Source organism: Zonotrichia leucophrys, chromosome 9, assembly GCF_028769735.1.
Source record: "Zonotrichia leucophrys gambelii isolate GWCS_2022_RI chromosome 9, RI_Zleu_2.0, whole genome shotgun sequence".
Classification (NCBI taxonomy): domain Eukaryota; kingdom Metazoa; phylum Chordata; class Aves; order Passeriformes; family Passerellidae; genus Zonotrichia; species Zonotrichia leucophrys.
Window position 1 is genome coordinate 25,341,355 of NC_088179.1, and position 20,318 is coordinate 25,361,672.

At 42.1% G+C, this 20,318-nt stretch overlaps 2 protein-coding genes across 2 annotated transcripts in view; both read left to right on the forward strand.

Annotated features, from left to right (window-relative positions):
• The first annotated feature begins 37 nt into the window (after nucleotides 1–37).
• COMMD2 (COMM domain containing 2) lies at nucleotides 38–3,648 on the forward strand. The gene is made up of 5 exons (XM_064721509.1): nucleotides 38–185; nucleotides 271–348; nucleotides 1,173–1,255; nucleotides 2,540–2,713; nucleotides 3,205–3,648. The coding sequence occupies exons 1-5, from the start codon at nucleotides 119–121 to the stop codon at nucleotides 3,400–3,402; spliced, it is 600 nt and encodes a 199-aa protein (XP_064577579.1). The 5' UTR covers nucleotides 38–118; the 3' UTR covers nucleotides 3,403–3,648.
• A 2,798-nt stretch (nucleotides 3,649–6,446) lies between these two features.
• WWTR1 (WW domain containing transcription regulator 1) overlaps nucleotides 6,447–20,318 on the forward strand; it is a 41,842-nt gene continuing 27,970 nt past the window's right edge. Inside the window, exon 1 of the mRNA XM_064721039.1 lies at nucleotides 6,447–7,001. Within this exon, the coding sequence (XP_064577109.1) occupies nucleotides 6,613–7,001 (389 nt within the window). The 5' untranslated portion in view covers nucleotides 6,447–6,612. The remainder of the gene's footprint in view (nucleotides 7,002–20,318) is intronic.

A 20,318-nucleotide genomic window follows, 5' to 3' on the forward strand; every position in this document is an offset into this window, starting at 1 on the left:
CAGCGGGTCCCAGGGTGTCCCGGTTGCCCCAGGCTGTCCCAGGCTGTCCCCGCGGCCCCGGCCCCGCGCAGGCGCCTGCGGGGCGCCGCCCCTTCCCGGTTGTGGCGGAGCCGCGGCGATGCTGCTGGTGCTGTCGGCGGAGCACCGGGCTCACCTGGGCTGTTTGCCGCGGGCCGGCGGCACAGGTCGGGGTCGCGGCGGGTTCGCGGGCAGGGGGAACCGAGCCGGGCCGGGGCTGCAGCGGGGTCTGTTCTCTCTCTGTCCTTACAGCCGTCGGCGAGCTGGGGCGCCTGGCGCTGGAGCAGCTGCGGCGGGGAGCGGCACCGCGGGCCTGCGAGTCCGCCGCCAGTGAGACCCGGGCCGCGGGGCGACCGGGACGGGGAGCGGGGTGACCGGCCGGGGAGGGGGCAGCGGGGGAGCCGCGAAAGCAGGCCCGGGGCGGGCGGAGCGAGCCGGGGAACGGAGGGACCGGCCGGGCAGCGTGGGGAGCGGGGGGACTGGGACGGGGAGCGCGGCCGGGGGAAGCGGGCCGGGCCATGGGGAGCGGGGGAGCGGGGAAGCGGGCCAGGCCATGGGGAGCGGGGGAGCGGGCTGGGGAGAGGGGGAAGCAGGCCGGGCCGTGGGGAGCGGGGGAAGCAGGCCGGGCCGTGGGGAGCAGGCCAGGGAGCGGGGGAAGCAGGCCGGGCCGTGGGGAGCGGGCTGGGGAGCGGGGGAAGCAGGCCGGGCCATGGGGAGCGTGGGGAGCAGGCCAGGGAGCGGGGGGACCGGCCGGGCCGCGGTGATTTCGCGGCAGGAGGGCGGGAACACGGTGGGCTCTGCGCCGGGCACGAAGGACCGACAAGCCCCCGGGGCACGGCGGAGAGGGGCCGAGGGAAAGGGCTGGCGGCATGGAGCTCCAGCACCGCGGGGGTCGGTGCTGCGTGCCCGGGGTGGGGAGGGCTACGGACACCCCTTTTCCGACACAAACCGTTCTCTGTACTATGCCATAAGAAATTGCTTTGTGTTTTTCTTAGTTTTTTGTGCTAATATGCTGTACATTATTATTTGAAGGGCCTGACACCCTCTTCTTTTTCTAAGCATATTTTGCACACTAAGCATTTGATAACTTTGCAGCTTTGAGTCTCACTGCTGTGACAGTTAGCAAGTAAAAGCACTTTGTGCTTTCTTTAAAGGAAAGCTGAACATTAGCGTTGACATCATTCAGCACGGGGTAGAAGGACTAATGTATCTTCTTACTGAGAGTTCCAAGCTTATGGCAAGTATACTTTTTCATGAGGAATTTGGGGATACTCTAGAGATGTCTTCTGGACACTTAGTCCTCTAAAGATACTGGTGAATGGGGAAAAAACACTCAAAATTTATGATGTGTATTATTTTAATTTCAGAAAAAGATGTCTCATGCTGTTGTCTTATTGAAACATTGTGTCTACATGTATGACTCTGGAATTTGTATTCAGTGTCTGACGCTAAAATTTAACAACGTTTTAATAGTGTAATTTATTGCATATTTATTGCATATAGAGAAGCTTACTTCAGGATAAACTCTAAATAATAAAACTCAAATGAAGAGTTTGTTGTTCAGCTACTGCACAGGATGTGGGCTAGACTAGCCCCCTGTTCAGCATTCCTTGTCTTTGTCCAGTGTGGTGGGTTTGAAAGCTTTTTCAGCTCTTGGCACCAAAAGTTTGACTGGGTATAAGCAGATACTAAATGATTAGTAGTTGGACAATTACTGTTTCCATCAGAAAGACTAGTAACTATTGATATAGTAGAGTATTTGAGCAATGACTACATGGAGAAGGAGTGCACAGACAAGGAATGCCTGATGAAACTCAGGCAAGTGTTGCTCCCAAGAGCAGGTGAGGAGGGAATGGAAATGGTGCAGAGCCTTTCCTTGAAACAAGGGGTCTTGAGTGACAGGTTACAGTGTGCTGTGCTAGGATGTGGTTGGTTACAGACTGTTATTGCGGGGTGGTGCATTGCAGAGGTACAATGGCATGTTCTGTGCACTCACTAACAGCTTCCCCAGCGCTGGGCCAGGCTGCTGCAGTAAGGACAAAGGCCTGTGAAGCTTCTCCTGCCCTTGGGCCAGGAGCCTGAGCATTGTGCTGTGTGCTTCTCATGTGCAGATCACTGCTGGGTATTTGTACTCTGGTTATCAGTGGCACAGCAGCACCCTGACAAATGGATTCACACAGCATGTCGTGCCTTGTGACACAACTGAGGTGCTCTCTCACGCTGTTTTGGTCTTTGATGTGAAGGCTTACATGTGATGGGGTTGAATGTTCTTAAAAAAAACCTGCTTCTGAATCTCATACAAATCTGCAGTAATACATCAACATCTGCAGATCCTTTAAAACCTGGATATTTGTTTTGTCCGAGGTGTAGAATTGTACTTGGACACACCTGCAGGAAAATAAATAAATAACTGCATAAGTGAAAATAAATAAATAACCATAGCATAAGTGATGTTTAGTTACAGTTTTATTTGGTTCTCAGGAAATAATGGTGATTACCTGGCCTAAATTGCTCTTTCTAGATTTCTGAGGTTGACTTCCAAGATTCCATTAATGTTTTGGGATTCTCAGATGAATTGAACAAATCCTTGCTCCAGCTGTACCTTGACAACAGGAAAGAGATCAGGAGCATTCTTGGAGAGCTGGCACCAAGGCTTCCCAGCTACCACAGTCTGGAGTGGAGACTGGATGTACAGGTGGCTGCTCTGATGTTTTTAGTATTCCATCCTTTCCTTCACATTTTTTTGCATAATTAAAACCTACTAAACAATGTAAAAAAGATTGAGGCAGCAGTACTTCATGTATTTAAAAGTGGCATGACTTTGTTAGTGTCCCACAAACGGCCAGCTGTGAAATGAACAGGATATGCAATGATGCAAAGCACTTGTTGCCTGATGAAAATTGAATTCATGGTTCTATTGATGTTTTTAAAATATTAACATATACTAAACATATTTGGTCTAGATTATTACCTTAATTTCAGAAATATTGTGAAAGCATTGATTAAAGTGGGTTAGTATTAATTATAAAACACAACAGTAGCTTGTGTGTATCTTTAATGTGGATGCAAAGGGTTTCTGAACATTAGTGTGAACAGGTTCTACAAAGCTCTTGAGAACTGTTAAGAACAAACTTTGATAACCAATGGTCATTTTTGTGTTCCTGTTCCACTGAACCTTTCCTGCAGCTTGCAAGCAGAAGTTTGAGACAACAGATCAAGCCTACTGTGACTATGAAGCTACATCTTAATCAAAATGAAGATCGGACTGCCCAGGTGTTGCAAACTGACCCTGCTACCCTTCTTCACCTTATCCAGCAGCTGGAGCAGGCGTTGGGGGAGATGAAGATGAACCACTGCAGAAGAATAGTGCGCAACATGAAATAACCTTGGTTCTCCTCTGCTGTCTTGCTAAGCAGTTTGTAAAACAACTCAAAACACTGCTCACGAATGCATTTTGAGGAAAAATAAACATCTGGATCAGATGAACTGTTTTCCTGTGCCAGGACCTTGAGCCAGTATATACTGGTCAAATATCCTTGGCCGCCAGCTTCGCACATCTATATGTGGTGACCTTTTTCACACAATCATCTTCATATATAGTACATGGTAATTAAATGTGATCAAATATTACTACTTGGGATTTTTGACTGGTATTTTTTATGTAATTGATCTCTGTTTTCAGGTGAAACACAAGATTAGCCAAACATAGGTTAGTGGTTTCCCTCATTCTATCTCTCCTCACTACAGCCATAGTCTGGAACTCAGGGCAGCAAAGTAGAAGGTTTAAATAGAGATCTTTGAAACTTTTTGTGTCATCTCACGATTGCCTGATGAATCGAAACACATTTGCCTTTTTCTCTTGTAAACATTTTAAAAAATCCAGCTGCTCTAGAGCTGATTGGCATCACAGTCTACACATGGGTCATATCCTGAAGCATGTGCTAACTGAGAAGGGGGAGGGTTTTCCTTGGGGATTCTGAGTAAAATAAATCCTTCAGATGAACACAAAATCTCTGTACTATTCAAAAACATTTGAACATCATGTGAAATTGAGATAAAATAATGTTATTGACTTATTTTTTTACAATGTAAAGTCTTGCAATGAGAACAAAGAAATAATGATAAGGAGCTTTCTATGTCATACTTGTGATTTGTTTCCTTTATCACTTACTCCAACCCCATTGTGATGGAAGTCTCCTTGTCTTCCACAGACTTGAGCATATTGAGTCACTTGCCCTGAAAGCTGGTGGTCATATTTTTTTGTCCAAAGAAGCTAGTTAGTATTTCTAAACAAAGACTAATGACAGCAATACTATGAAAATTTATTCTTACAGTTTTAATCACTTTCAAATTATTGGAGAAAAATCCTTTAGTCTATACCAAGTGATACAATAGCGGATAATTGTATTTTTCAGTAAAAAGTGCAGCTGAAACACATCTTGTTGAAGAAGACAGTTCTGACTGTAATAAATGTGGCTTACGTTTGGGACAGATGTGAATGTACTCACCCATGAGATGCCATGCTTATGAAAGTGGTCTAATTAACATAGATGAGATGGCCCCATGCATGAGACTGTCAAAGCCTTCCCTTGAATGGACATGTCACCTGGGAAGAAATGGAACAGCTATGTGGTTTGTCTTTACTCAAAGAAACAGAGCCCTGGAAGCAAAAAAAGCCGTTTTAAAGGCTGTATGAAAAATCACTTGTGTTCAGATCATTATCTGTGCAATAGCCACATGCACACATACCCAGAATCTCATATACAAAAGATTTAAATAAGAATATTGCAGGAAAGAAAAAACTACACGTGATGTCTGCATATACCTGGAGCAGGTATTGTGATTAGCACTGCTCTTTGAGCTTGTTGCAGCAAGGAACCAGTACGAAGTCGTAGAAGAATGGTACAAAAATTCTTTGGGAAGTGAAACATAAGTCTCAGGAGTACTGGGTTTCCTGACCAGAAACACAGCAGATGTCAGGAAAAATAAAAAGAACAATAAAACAAATCTTGAGGAGATCTGCTAAGCCAATGGAAATATGAACAGGAAATGTGACAAAATGTAACTGACAAGGAATATTTGTTGAAGCAAAGCCATCAGGAAATGCACAGGATCTGTTTCACAGACCTAGCTGTGGTTTGTGAACAGGTTTAAACTCCAACTCTGAGAATCTGCATAACCAACATTATATGTAACATTCATTTGAGGGACAAGGATGGTTCAGTCAGGCCCACATTTTCCACTAGAGAAGCCAAATGCAACTTTAGAGAAGTTCATGCTTATTTTAAAGAAATAAAGAATAAAGTTCAGAAAAACATTACTTAAGACTTTTCTAGTGTAGATTCTGATTACTGAGGAGGGTGTATTCTTATCAATCAGCATAGCCTGGAGTCTGTCCAAAACACAGAAATAAAATGACAAATGTATTGCTAAAATACAGTTGTGTTCATTTAGCCAATGTGTGATATGTCTATGTGTGTAGTCATAAAAACACTGGATGCTTCCCTCTGTAGAAACCAACACTTAAGTGTTGGAACGTGAACAATATTATTCTTTATATACACAGCTTCTGAATTTAAACAATTTTCAGTCACATTGCTATGCAAAAGTTATTCCAAACGCTCCAAAAAATGAGACAAGATTAAAACAACAATTGTATTTATTAATTATAGAAAACCTCAGGTATGCACTTTGATGACCGCTCTCGTTTCTAGTACAGGCTAAATCAAAGACAAGTGACTGAATGGGCAGTCAGCAGAGATCCACAATGCATCATGCCTGCATTTGAAACTACCCTGCGGACAGTGAGCTGGAAGGACGTAACATACAGCTCTGCACAGGACTCCTACTTGCCAGCAAAAGGCCAAACCTTATCCAAATCACAGCGAAATGGTTGCTGTGTATGTCACGACAAATGCTTAATTCCTCCCCATAGCTATAGCATCACTAAATCGCGCAATTCAACTTGTACGTGAACTAATTTAAGCATCATTTTGCTTTCAGAAATTAGTATCGCCCATTAACTTTCTGAACAATGGTTTTGGAGCAAAGCTCCTTAGCTCGGCAGAGACAGAGCGCTCCGGAGGCTGCTCGGGCACCGCGAGCTGGGGCCGGACGGGAGCGGCCGCTCCGGCGGGGTCGCAGCGGCGCCGAGCCCGGCCCAGAGCCGAGCCCGGCCGATGGATGCCCCGGCTGCGAGCGGCACGGCCAGCGCGACGCGAGAGGGGGCGCGGGCGGGGCGGGCCGCGCTGGCCTCCGGGGCCGGCCCGTGCCCAAAGTTTCCGCGGCGGTTGCATAACTGCGGGCGGGGCGGCGCGGGGGCCGGGCTGGAGCCGCCGGCACTGCCCCGTCCCGGCGCTGCCCCGTCCCGGCACGGCCCCGGCCCGCCGCTGCCCGGCCGCCCCGCCCGCCCGGGACACCGGCGCGGCTGGCGGGGGCGCAGAGGCTCCGTCCGCCCGCCGAGCCCGCCCTGCTCCCGGCGAGCCCGCCCGCTCTACCGGGCACCTCCTCGGCGGCGGCCCGGCAGCGGGGCCGGCCCCGGCCACCGCCCGAACCGGGACGGCTGCGCCCGCCGCGGGGCGCGAGGGGCGCACAATGAACCCCGCGGCCGCGGCCCCGCCGCCGGGCCAGCAGGTCATCCACGTCACGCAGGACCTGGACACGGAGCTGGAGGCGCTTTTCAACGCGGTGATGAACCCCAGGCCCAGCTCCTGGCGGAAGAAGATCCTGCCCGAGTCCTTCTTCAGGGAGCCCGACTCGGGCTCGCACTCGCGGCAGTCGAGCACGGACTCGGGCGGGCCCCCGCCGCGCCTGGCGCCCGTGCACGTCCGCTCGCACTCGTCTCCCGCCTCGCTGCCCGGCGCGGGCGCGGCGCCGCAGCACGGGCACCTCCGGCAGCGCTCCTGCGATGTCACGGACGAGCGGCCGCTGCCGCCGGGCTGGGAGATGGCGCTCACGCAGACCGGGCAGCGCTACTTCCTCAAGTGAGTGCGGCGGGGAAGCGGCCGGGAGCGGGCTGCGCCGGAGGGCGGCGGGGGGGGCTCGGGTCCGGGCTGTGTGCGGCGTTCCGGGGGCAAATCCCTTCCCGGCGGGAGGAGAGAGGCAGGGAGATGTCCTGCCGTATTTGTTGATAACGAATTTCTTTCCTGCTTGGCCACTCGTCCGAGATTCTGAAACTTAACTTTTTTGAGAAAAAGTTGAAAGCCAGTTATTTCAGGGAGTTTCTGGAGCGTGGGAGCAGAGCTCTGCGTGCCCGTGACCTGCCGGAGGTGGAAGGGGCTGTGCATGGGTGGGAGCTGCCCGGCCCGGCCCCGGGCGCTGTGTCTGCAGCATCCCCGTCCGCGGGGACGCGCAGGAGCCGCCTTGTTCAGCGGCAGGCTTTGGGAAGTGCGGTAACACAACTGCCGATATCCCTTCTGGCCAGTCATTTTCGCCAGAGCGTTTTATTTATGACAATTGACGCTTGATTCAAAGGCGTTTAATGGGCCTGAAAATAGGTAATAGCTGTAGTAAGTGGTAAGGCAGCAGTGCGTTATTTTGGTAGATTCTGTAAGTCAGCTACAGATTCATTGCAAACTAAGTCATACTGCATTAACTTGGTAAATTAGATAAAATGTTTGCTAATGAAATAAAACATTTACTGATGAAGCATCTACCTGAGGATATTGAGGGAGTTAAACTGCTGGGGCTCCAGGACGTCATTTACTTGCTCACTACAGCCTTCTTGTTCAGAAGAGTAAAATCTTGAGTTCATATATGTTCACCCATGTGTGGGTCATAGGAACAGTGTGTGTGGGGAAAAAGAGACAAAACTGTTTAGAAAAGTGAAAAAAAAATTATTGTATAATGATTTCTTTGCCTTGTGGGTTTGGAATCCCTAACGGATTACTCAAGAGCCCAGTCTCTGAATAACTGCAGAGTTTAGATTTTTGCCTTTTGTCACGCTCTGAGCTAACAGCAAAGCATGTAAATACTTTTCTGTATGTCACTGTACGTTGTTTATGATACTGTGTGCATATGTCCCAGGGTCCAAACTTAGAAGTTTGTTATCAATCTGGTTTATCACCTAAATGAGAAGATCTCATGTCTCTGCACTTTGCATGTATTTTTCTCAATAGAACAAGCTACAGAGAAGTAGCTGACTGACAGGAACAGTGTAACAGACCATTCATAAATAATTATTCAATATGAATTCTTGCTAGGGTTTGGCTAGGGAGTGTTTTCAGATACCTCTGGCTAAAAATTGCATAATATAATCTTTGTATGCTCTGTGTCTTTTGACTAATATCAAAATGAGCTCATGTGGTTTCACCTTCCTGTCATGCATTTCTGACCTAGAGACAAAGTTTTCCAAGTCAATGGATTCTTGTTGCTTAGGCCAAAAATAAAAGGCCTTTAGTAAATGGAAAGCATAGGTAAAAGACTCCAAGTGGTTTTATTTTTTTTTTTCAAATCCTGTCAACAGTAATACTGTGATTAATAACATCCTTTTAAATATAAAATATAATATGCATTTTGCATGTAATTTCTTACCTAAGTTAATATTTATTTCCCCAGTTTTATCTGTCCAATAGAACTTCTCTTGTTTATATAAAAATTAATTGGAATAATGCATTTCTTTGTACCTTTAATGTATTTTGTTATACCCCAATGCTTTGGGGAGTAATATTTAGCTATAAAATGCTCTCATGTGAATGATAGTATTTTACAAATGGTGTAATATTCTTCAGGTGAAAATACAATTTAAGATTATGGGAAGCTGCATTTAAAGCTGTGTGCAGTAAAATAATAGGTGATGTGCTAAAAGTCATATTTGATTAAACTAGGCATACAAAGTTGCATTTCCCTATACTCAAGGGAAAAAAAAGCCATTGCTTTCCAGCATAATGATAAAGATTTGTTTCTTGGCATTAGCAAAAAAAAATATTGAGAAACCAATTAAAAGTAAATAGACATAATAGGTCCTATTAAAGCCTTTATTATCTGTTGAAGTTTAGAATGCAATTTGTTGCATTAAAACACATTTTAAATAATTATTTAACAGAAGTACTAGTGTGAGTTTCAATGAACAGTGAGCTAACCTTGTTGATGGGGAGCCAGCCACAACTTGAAGCAGTTGCAGTCCTGCATGTCAGTTCCTGCAGAAATTTTCTGGCTGTGACTGGAAGAAACATAAGTAGCCTGGGGACCACTCCACCCTGTAATTAAATACCAAGCCACATAAGTGGGGGCTGGAAAACAGGCTAATGAACGCACACTTGCAGCAATGTTATCTAAAGCATTTTTCTGTGGGAGCATGTGTGGAAAAAAATGTAAGTGTGATTTATTTGTGATAAAAAGCATTTCTGTAGAGACTGGCCTACTCCCTGCGGTTAGGCCGTGAGCAGGGAATGTCAGTTGCATGTTGAACTACATGCTGGGCCATATATACATATTCTGTTAAAAGAATGGTTCAAGTATTACTTTATACCAATTTAGTTTAGGTGGTGCAGCCTCATATTTCAAATGAAGACTGAGGGTTTCATATTTTCTCAATGTGTGTAGAGATCTTCTTGGTCAGACTCTCATAAACAGATTTGTGAAACTTTTGCCACTGTTATCTTTATCACTGTTATTTTTAAAATGTTGCAGTAAACTTTTGCCATATCAGGACATATTTGCCAGTAAGTTCTGCTCAGGGATAAGGAAGCTAATTACTTACAATATTTCATTTACTCAAAATGTTCAGATTTTTTTTTACTGGTTTCTGTTGGAATAGAACTTGATTTAACACAGGATCAGTTTTATATAACTGTGTTCAGCAGGATAGCAGAAGAGTAATATAACTAATATAAATACTATAAAAAGTAATGCAAGTACAATGAAAAACTTTTTTCCTGAGAATGACAAAACAAATGGTACTAAGATAGCTGAACTGCTGAAGTGATTTTCTAATATGGTGTTTCCTTGAAAAGCATTTCTGTTAATTCTATAGAGACTGTTGTTATTTTACTTTGGTAATTTACATTGTGCTCAGTCCTGTACAGCATTTGTCATAGAGAAAGAGGCCATACACCCCTGCTGGCTTTGGCCTTGGGCAGCAGAGAGAGACATTTCACACATTCATGGCGCTTTTGGAGCATTTAAGTCCACACTTTAAGTGATTTTTTTTTATTCCCTGTTTCCAGTGGTTATTCCTGTGGGACTTGGAGCCTGAACTCTTCCCCTTGCCATTATTCCTTTATTAAAAATAAATTGTACTGTGCTAGACAGTACCAGGATGTATTATTGCCAATGGCTTTTATCCAAAATTAGGTGCATTAAAGAGTTCTTAACAGGCAAGAAGCTGTGATGCACCACTGAAGTTTGTCAGAAATTCAACCATAGCTCACATTCATAACTCATTTTAGAGATACTTAAGAAGTTCTGAGATTAGAATGTACATATCAAAACTGAATTTTCAGCCTGTAATCGACAGCAGTAGGGGTGTGTTTGATTGCTCCTCAAGTGCTGATTTAATGTTGATGAAGTTGGAGTTCCATTTAAAAGCTACCAAGGATCCATGAGCTGCTCCTCTCTGAATCTGGCAGTAGAACCAGCTACAGAGTTTCTGACAAAGGCTGGTATTTATTCATTTTCTGGTCCAAGATGGCGTCTTTCCATGATGAACAGACTGTTTTTTTCAGAATCGAAAAATCATGTCATCAGTGCTGCTTTAAAGGATTTGGTGGTTAATGTGGAGCTTAATAAAATCTGAGGACTGAAGCAGATATGGAATAAAATTGCTTCAGGGACGCATTTGATTTGCAGGATGTGATCCAGTCCCCTCTCCTGTTGAGTTTTCTGAGTTAGGATACAAGCTACATTTTGTATCCTAAAGTATCAGTGAAACATCAGTGAAGAAATCTTTAAGCAAGACTGCACTGACCCTAGAAGTATTTGCAAGAAGAATTTCCTTTGAGGAAATATTTAAGAAAATTCTTGTAAAAGGCTGTCTAGAAGCAGAATTTGAATTTTGCTGTATGCATTTCTAAATTACTTAAGGAATCAGTGGTAGCTGTCCTGTACAAACTACTGTGTTGATGTAGAATTTCATATATTGGATTTATGTACAATTTTAAGATAAAGAATTAATAATGTGCACATGGAATTATTGGTTTAATGAAATTTGTCTTAAGTTAGTCCTTAGTCATAGTGTTAAACCCAAAGTCCTTGAGTACTTGTGCATTAATGGATAATAACTGTCATACATTAATCTCATTAGATGAGCTGAAAATACAATTGATTTATGCATTAATGATTAGGAAATAGTAACAGTTAGCATATTCTTAGAAAGATATCTATAGAATTGATGCAGGTGTTAATTACGAATGCTACCATGAAAACTAGACCTTTTCTCTGATCCCATCTGAAAGGGTTTTGTCTTTACCAATGGTTTGGGTTGCGCAAAGAAAGAAAATGAATAGTAGGTTTGCTTTTATCATGTTTGTGTGCTGCTATAGTCAATATCTAAAAGCTGGCCTGCCTGACCATCTTTACTCCATAATTAGTAAATGACAGTGTGGAGAAATGTCTTCTGAAGGTTATGGATGTGTTCAATTTTAAACAGGCTTGACAATATAGAATCTGTAAAGTCTTACTTTGAGGATTTTTGCTGTTCACTCCTTCAAATAGTGTTGGAAGAGTCAGTGGTTGGGCTTTGGCTTGTTTCCTTTTGGATGCTTTGGCTGAAGTTGAGCATTCTGTTTTTTGATGTCAGGGCCTATTACAGGACAAGAGCTTCTTTGTAACAGAGTGTTTGGTGCTCTGGGGCCTTGCTTGATTGGCAGATACAAATTGTATCAAAGCAATTAAATCCAAAGGAAATGTCATGTAGGCTGAATTTCAACGTAAAGACTTGTGGCATTTTCCCTCTTCATTTAGGGAGAGAGAGGTCAGCATGATGTAGGGTGGAGATATTGGGGGGTTATTTGTTTCTTTGCTTTTTTGTTTGTGGATCTTTTTATTTTCTTTAACTCAAAGTCCAGACCTAGAGAACTCTTCAAGAATGGAAAATTTGGGAACACTGCACTGACCTGCAGTTTTCCCTACCTATGACTGTTTTAAAGGCAAATGTGATGGAAGCTGCACTGCAGACAGACACAGGCTTGCTAAGAGAATTGAGCAGAATATATTGTGTTAAAACTGAAATAATTGCTTAGAGTGTCACCAGAAAATGATGCAGTATAAAGGGAGATGTGAAAGAGGAGTTGTCTGCTGGCTTGCCTCGAGGTTCACAGCATGTGCATCAGCAGTCACAGCACAAGCACAGCAGCAGCAGAGCTGCAGGTTCAGACACAGCTTTTCCTGCAGGGACTTGTTTCTCTCCTGTCTGCTGACCCCTCTCTGTTTGCATGATCAAAATGTTCCTTTTTGTTTATTAGGTATTGCTCTGTCCCTGATAATTTTTGGATGCATTATTCTGACAGTCTTCCAGGTTAGAGACTAGCAGGATGCTTCCATGGTACGTTTGAGTTTTTTCTTGTACCACACGTAATCATTTTTTCCTACCTGTGATCAATTTTCCTTGTCTGTCTGCTGGGTTTTTTATTAAATGTTCTATATTCCTGTTTTCCAGTGATGGATTGATGAGAAAAGGTGTAAGCATTACAAAATGCAGTAATAGTCCTCTGTCAAGCAATTATTGAAGATAGTGTTTGAACTGTGAGCCTTAAATTTTGTGTGGGCTTTTAAAGAAGTTTTTAAAACTTCTTGATTGATGTATTTTCCTAGTTTTCACTGTCACAGTGAGGCCCCTGAGTGCAGCAGGAAGTGGGAATCGTTGGGAGCTGACCTGGCTGAAGGAAACGCGGTTCCTGTTGTGCTGCCGACCGCGGCTCTTCGGAAATCGCGAAGTTTCTCTGGGCCTTCTTTTCTGGGCTTCGTTTCAGCATCTGTTCTTGGCCGTGAAAAATGTTCTGTGTATTGAAACAGGCAGTGTACAGTAATAAAATATTGCTTCATGGATGTTGTTTCTCACCATGCAAGCTTTTACACCCTTTTGTGTTCCCAAGGATCAGCGCAGACTTTATCACCAAAATATCACAGGCAGTTGCTGGTGATTCCTGATTGATTGCTGCCAGCAACAGGAGTTCAAAATCCCTGAAAAGAATACAGATTGCTCTTTGAATACACTTCTGCCACTGGCAAAAGCTGGCTGTATTTTGTACAAACTACAGCAACTCCTCAAAGGCTTTTGGAGATAAAGCACATAGAGGTATGTACATATGTACAAGGAAGGCACCTTACCCAGCTGGAGTTTGTTGGCTTTTCAGACCATATTTCCAAAGGTCTCTTCACCGGATAAGATCATCTGACCAATGTGGGCTGCAAGTCACCTTTTTTAAAAAATAATGAAAGAAAAAAAAGAACAAAACTGAATTCTTGGGTGTTTGTTTGTCTGCCTAAGCAGCCTTTTGTAATCTTAAGGTAGAAATGGCAAAGTTGTTTTAGAAGTTTCTTAAATCCTGTATTTTCAAATGCTTCACGAACAGAAGTGACTGCCATATGAGAAAGGCTTTGGATTGTCTGCTTAGTCAGACTGTTTGAACAAAAGCAGCGTTTCTAATTTTGACATGTGGTTTATCTCAGAGCACACAGGCAGCTCCATCCTGTGGATGCCCATCCTGCCAGAGCCCTCACCTGCATTAGGTGTCTCTGGACTCAAACAAAGCAGGCTTTGCATCAGTAAGTGAGTGCTGCAGTAAACCTGTGCTGTGTGGGCATCATCGTGCAGCTCTGTGGGGAATGCAGAAGAGGTTAGGAAGGTTAGCCTTTTGGAGCTGACCAACAGAATTTTGTGGGGGAATTCTTCACAGAAGGTTGTTTTGATTTCACGTTTGGTTTTGATACTGCATTTCCCGTTTCATGTTTTACTCATTCTATTGTATATGTTTAAACAGAAATATAAGTCCTTTTGCTTCAGAGATTGGGTAAAATATTTTTTGCAAATGAAGCAAAATGAATGATGAAGAAAAGATGATGAAAAGAAATGCCTACTGTTACTTAAAATGTAATTTCTAAAGGTATAAAGCAGGCTGAATTGTACTGGCATATCAAAACTGAAAGTTTGATGTGAGTGAAGTTTATGAGGAAATAGTGGATCACATTTTCATTTTGAATAAATGTTTGTCTCTGCAAACTGCAACTCTAACTGACATGGCAGCCTTGCCAGCAGGAGGGGTGATGCCAGGGACTCTTGCCATCCCCTCACACTGCAGAGCATGTACCTGGTATAATGTGTAATATATACCTGGTATAATGCTTTGACAGCCATTCCTTTGATAAAGACTTTTCCAGTCATGGAATGTTATTTTCACAGATGCTGCCATCATTGTCTCTCTCAGCCCTGACATTACCAATAGTATGTTATAATATTAGATAAAGTTTAATTTTTATTATAAGTGGTGGGGGGCTCTACTTCTTTATTCTGTGTTCTATAGTTTGCATTTTGTTTTTTGTCTGTTACTGGAAGACTTTGTGGAAATGCAAAATCAATGAAATTATGCTACTGCAAAGGAGCAGATAATGTAAAATTTAATAACTAGAGTAAATGAGATTTCTAATGAGACTATTTATAACCTACTGAAAGTGCAGTAGTAAATTATTGATATGTAGAAGAAATTAAGGTTTTGTTAAAGATTTAGCAGTGAGACTAGTCAGTAAAGGTATATATGTTACAAAACATACTTTTTCAAAGCTAGGAGAGCTCCTGGTTTGAGATTCGTAACTTTATAAAAACCTTAGCAATTTTAGTCCATAAGTCATAAATGAAAAAATAGCTCTTGGCGTTAACCATGCTAATGCTCGCCCAAATATATGAAGAAATCTTATTTTAAACGGTCATCCGCAGTGACTGGATAATTCACATTATTATGTTTATTTTCTTTCTGTGTTAGTCTTTCTTTGAAGACAAAGGGAAGATCTAACTTTGATTGCATATACTCCGTTTAGTTATATATATGTTGTGAATTACTTGGGAGTTTGGCACGATGTTCCGTGGCCAAGCATCTGGCTGAGGTTTGTGCTGCCACGGCCGGTCCCTGTTCTGTGTTGCAGTGTGAGATGAGGAGCACTCTGGTGCAGCACGAGTGGTTTCAGGTGCTGGGCATTCCAGGAAGCAGCTCCTGTGCTGATTCTCTTGTCAAACAATTGCTAAAACTTAGGCATTGGAATGATCCTGGTGTTTACGCTGTATATTTATGGTCAAATGCTGCTCAAAACATTCACTAAATGTTGAGGTTTTTACACAGTGTTTTTTTAGCAATCATGACAGATCTTTCTTGTAACTAAGAGCTGGACAATAAAGGGCGAAAGAGGACAAGTTTGCAGATAAAACAAACTGGGATGCAGTTAAGACACAGAAGCGCTGTCAGTTTCCATTTTGTGCTGCTTTTCCTGCAGATACAGACATATGTTTGCATTTATTTGAGTCATTTTGTGGTACTGCCCGGTTTACTTTACTGAAAGCATGCCTTTTACTGAGGATATTGTCTCATGAACATTTCCTTTTTCTGTCAGGATGGCTTCTACTAGAACAATATTTTCAGTGGTCTTTTTTTATCTTAGAGAAACAAATGCCTGATTCATTTTTCTAGAAAAAACAGGAAGCTGTGAAGTAGACAGACTGGAAAAGAAATGCATGCTGTTACCTAAAATGTAATTTCTAAAGGTATAAAGCAAACTGGAAGTAACTCTTTGTTAGATTCTGAGGGATATTAGAATTTCACTGTTTTTTCTCCTACTATCTGGACCTCATGTGAAGAACAATTTAAGATGATCTTGTTAAAAAGAAAACCAAAACCCAAAAAACACTCACTCATATGAAAACTTCAGATGAAAGCAGTTTCAGCGCAGCAGCCTCTGCACTTTTGTGAGTGATGTTTTCTGTGCCCTTGTTCAGTATTGCTGTGCTGGGTCTGACAGATTCTCAGCACAAATACTTTTCAAAGCAAGAGAAAAGACCAAATGGGGAGATTGAAGTTGGGATGTATGAGGTTGAGATATTGATACAACATTTTAGTGTTAAAAAAAAAATCACATCTTTTCTGAGGGTAGCTAACACTTTTCTCCAACCACTCCATATGCACACACACACTTCACACTACTCCCCAGTCAAAATTGTATTTGTTAGCCCAGTTAAATGTCTAGGCTAAACATTGCCTGATCAGTCACTCTCTTACATTCCTAAATAAATAGATTTAGGGACTGCATTTGACTTGCTAATAATATGTGGGATTTGTGCTGCCTCCATTTCACAGCATTATTCCCTTTGAGTGCAGCACAGTGTATTCCTGTGACCTGTGCCCATCTTCTCATACCAGTAATCCTCAGGCACGTGTTCCTTGCACCCCATTAGAAATCAGGAAGATGCACCTACATTGCTAAACATCTGATATTTTTACACATATTCTGAGCTTAAGGGAAGCCTTGCTTGTCAACCTTTCAATCTTGAAAATATTTATTTTCAAATAGACTCTGTTTGATTGGAATATTACTGCAGTGTCAGAAATTACATTAATTCCTTATGTTCAGCTAAATCTTATTTGAAATTCTGGTCTCATTTTTAAATTCTCATGTACAGAGAACACCAGTGCAGAACTGTCACCCTTCCTAAGCTCAGGTCAACTGTCAGTTTTGAGACATCGTTTCTTTATTTTGAAAATGTTTTGTTTGAGAAAAGACTTGGTCTTTTAACCAGCTCCTGCTTTTCATCTGTTTTTCATGGCAAATGATCACGTTTCCCAACCATTTGCAAACAGTGACTGTCTGGCAGGATTTCCTGGATACACATTAGTTTTGAGATTTGAGTAAAAGGTCAACTTTCTGAACTCTGGCGATTAGTGTGGTTATTTGTCCTGCCTTTTCTTCCATGGGAACTAATCAGCTCATATGGAAGGTAGAAATAGCGTCCAAGAAAAATTCATCTGCTAGCTAATCACCTCCACCATGAATCATAATTAAAAAAATAATCCAAGTAGGACATCTCCTGACCTTTGTGTATTAAAATTCTGAACAGCTGGAACCAATATGTTTGGAGTCAGAGTTTTGTAAGAAGCTTCTGAAAAAGTTATTCATGACCTGATCCCATTTTTGTCTCTTAGAGTGAGGTGCTGAGGCCCTCGCAGCACATCACTCCAAGCTGTGTGAACAGAGAGAAGGGGATAACTAGTACTGACTGTGAAAAGAAGCATTTCTTTTAGACCTTTTTCTTAATATTCTAAGCTGATCTTCAAAATTAAGAGGGTAATAAAAACAGATAAACCAACAGATGTTTATAGAAGTTTGACCAGTTTTAATTTGTTTCTTGTGACTCCACTGAAAGAAGCGATGGGATTTTTCTTATGTGCACATGCCATGTAGAAGATTGAAGCCATAGAAATTTTTCCATGTTGTGAGGATACCCTCTAAATGGGCAGTAGGGAACAGTAGAGAAGTTGATGTTGATAAAAGGCAGGGTTTTATCATTATTTGCATAGAATCCATCAGACATTTCTTCAGGCCCTGAAAGTGGAGGGGTGTGTTTGAGTATCAGAAGTCCTAATGGATTTCTTAATCTTATAGGGAAGAGGAAAGAGCCATGCTCCACATCCATTAGCTCCAGCAGCTGAGTTTGGTTGATTGCTTTCCTTTTCCTCACCTTCTGAGGACTTACAAAGAGGGCAACATTCTTTTCTACCTTTTGTCTGTTTAAGAATTATGTATCTCCTGAATCTTCTGTTTTCCTTGCTGTATTCTCAGTAGTGATTAAATGGCCCAAATGGAGGAAGTAAGATAAGTCCTGATGCATTCAAGGTCATGGTTGTCTCAGCATTCAGTTAAGTGAAGCAGATATTTTCCTATTGAACTTATTTTGCAGAGGAAATGCCAGAGGCATCCTGATAGCTGCTTTCTCTGCCCGGGGTGTCTGGAGCCTTTTTTCTGCTGTAGGAATGAGATCTGAAGGTTTTGGGTTTGTAGGGTTGGGCTGGAGGGCAGCAGAAGCAGCAGTGCTGGCTGTTTTCCAGACCGGTGCCAGGATGTCACCAGTGCCACTGGCTGGGGGTCACAGGGACCTGAGGGGAAGCTTTTTCAGACCTTGCAGAAATGCTTGGGCACAACAGCTCCATCAAGTAATCATGTGTTCATGTCCTTATGTACATGCTGCACATGGAAAAGGAATCTGTATTGTTTATTTAACTTTAACAACAATGGTTCTTATGATTCTGTGATTAATCTGCACCATATAACACTTAAAAGGATAGCAGGGACCAAGAACCACAATTTGTGGCTGGGTGGAAATGGAAGTGTTATGAACCATAAGCAAGTGAATAAAACCTCAGTGTTTACAGGTACCAGTCACAAAGTTGTTCCTGATGATATTTCAATAACAAATTATTTTCTGTAATACTGAGAGATTTGAGCGGCTTGGTATTTTAAATAATTCTATCTACCTCATAACCACTATTGAGGTAGATAAATACAGACCCAAAATAATTTTATTCATCTAAATAGTTATGTCAGTGATACATTGAATTAAATTTGTTGCCTAATCAATATGTTTAGTTGGTTATGTTTTGCATTTGCTCTTTGGCAGACCAAGGTCTTATTTACAAGATGTAAATCTTGGTCTGAAGAGTTAGGGATTTGGGTCGTGGAAGGAAAAAAAATTTAAAAATTAGTATCTAGTTTGGCTCTGCACGTCTGTTGTGCTGTAGCTACTGGCATTCATATAAAATATAAGTATTGCTGTCTGTGAAGCTGAGTGAACAGAAGTTATTTTGGCCTTTTTGGAGCTTAATAAATGTACTGACCTGAAGGCTGAGGTTGTGAGAATGATCTCTGACTGAGAGCTGCAGTACCAGGAACTGCTTTGCACAAATGTGTGTATTTTGAGCCAGTGTTCAGTTTCTAGTGATGGAGGATTGTCTGTTTGGCAAAGGTATTCCTCAAACCAGTCTGTGTTATTGTTTGGAAATCCTGACCAAGCAGTTCAGGAGCTCGTCATAGGAAAAAGTTGGAACAACTGCTGTGCATTTGTGGAAAGAAACTCTAGAGACTGCAGTAACAGTATTTTGTTTTCTTTTGAAGAAATGTTGTTCTCTGTATGATTTCAAAATCAGAAGGTAGGCAGGATTGCAGATGGGCCAACTTACAGAGTAGAAAATAGTTTTATTTCTGCAACAAAAACCTTTTACAGACGTGCACTTGAATATATTGCAATGATCTGAAGCTCTTAGCAAGTAATTATTCAAATTACAAAGGAAAAACAGTGCATAGTTGTTAGTTAAATAGCAAAATAGAGTCTTATTGGTATTATGAAAATTAATTCAACCTTCTAAAATCTCTGATTAAAAAGGCACCAGTACTAGAACAAAACCTCTTTTAATTTTTTTATTTTTTAGTGAATTTAATTTTTTATGTTAATGAACATGCCAAAATGCACAATTAACAGAAACATTAACATTAATTTTCTGACAGACTCAGAAACCAAAACCTGAAATAAAAACTTTGATTACAGAGGAGAATTCTGAGACTAAATTCTGTGGAGTCATGCATTTCTCTGCCTCTGGCCAGTGCAGTAGAATATAATGTTAGGTATTTTTTTCTATAACTTCAAAGGTATTTTGTGTCCTGTTTTGCTCTGGGTTGTTTTTCTATCCTACCATCTTTTCTTGCCTGGGGAAGATTTTTAATGTGTCCTTTTAAGGGCACTGTGTAGTTGAAGGGGGAGTTCTTGTTTTTGCATTCATTTCTACTAGAATGCAGAATATGTTAAAGTAATAACAGGGGTTTGTCTAGAAATGCCACCTTGGTAGTCAAGGAGTGTTTATTAGGTTGGGCCACTTCTCCCATTCTTGTTACAAGACAGCACCAATTTAAGTTTTATGTATGCAAACCCTGATTGTTCATAAATATGGTCCCTTTTGACATGGATTTTATACTGGCAAAGTGAGACATTCACAGCAAGACCTGGTGATAGCCCTCTAGCTCAAGTAGAGGACAGATAGAACCTTTCATTTTATAACATGTTCAACAATTTCGGAAACTGCACACATCTGAAAATGTCATGTATCGCTCACAAAAGAACGCTTTGTCTTCAAATTGCTACATATTCTCCTAAATAAAATAAACAAGGTTTTAATAAAATCATAATATGTCTTTAAATATGAGTTGCTACAGGCACTCATCATGTAAACAAATGCATTAATGCTATTATATACTGTATACTTTAAAAAACCCTAAGAATGTTCTATATAATAGCTTCATTCAATACCTTTTTTTAAATTCTCTCAGGAATTGGG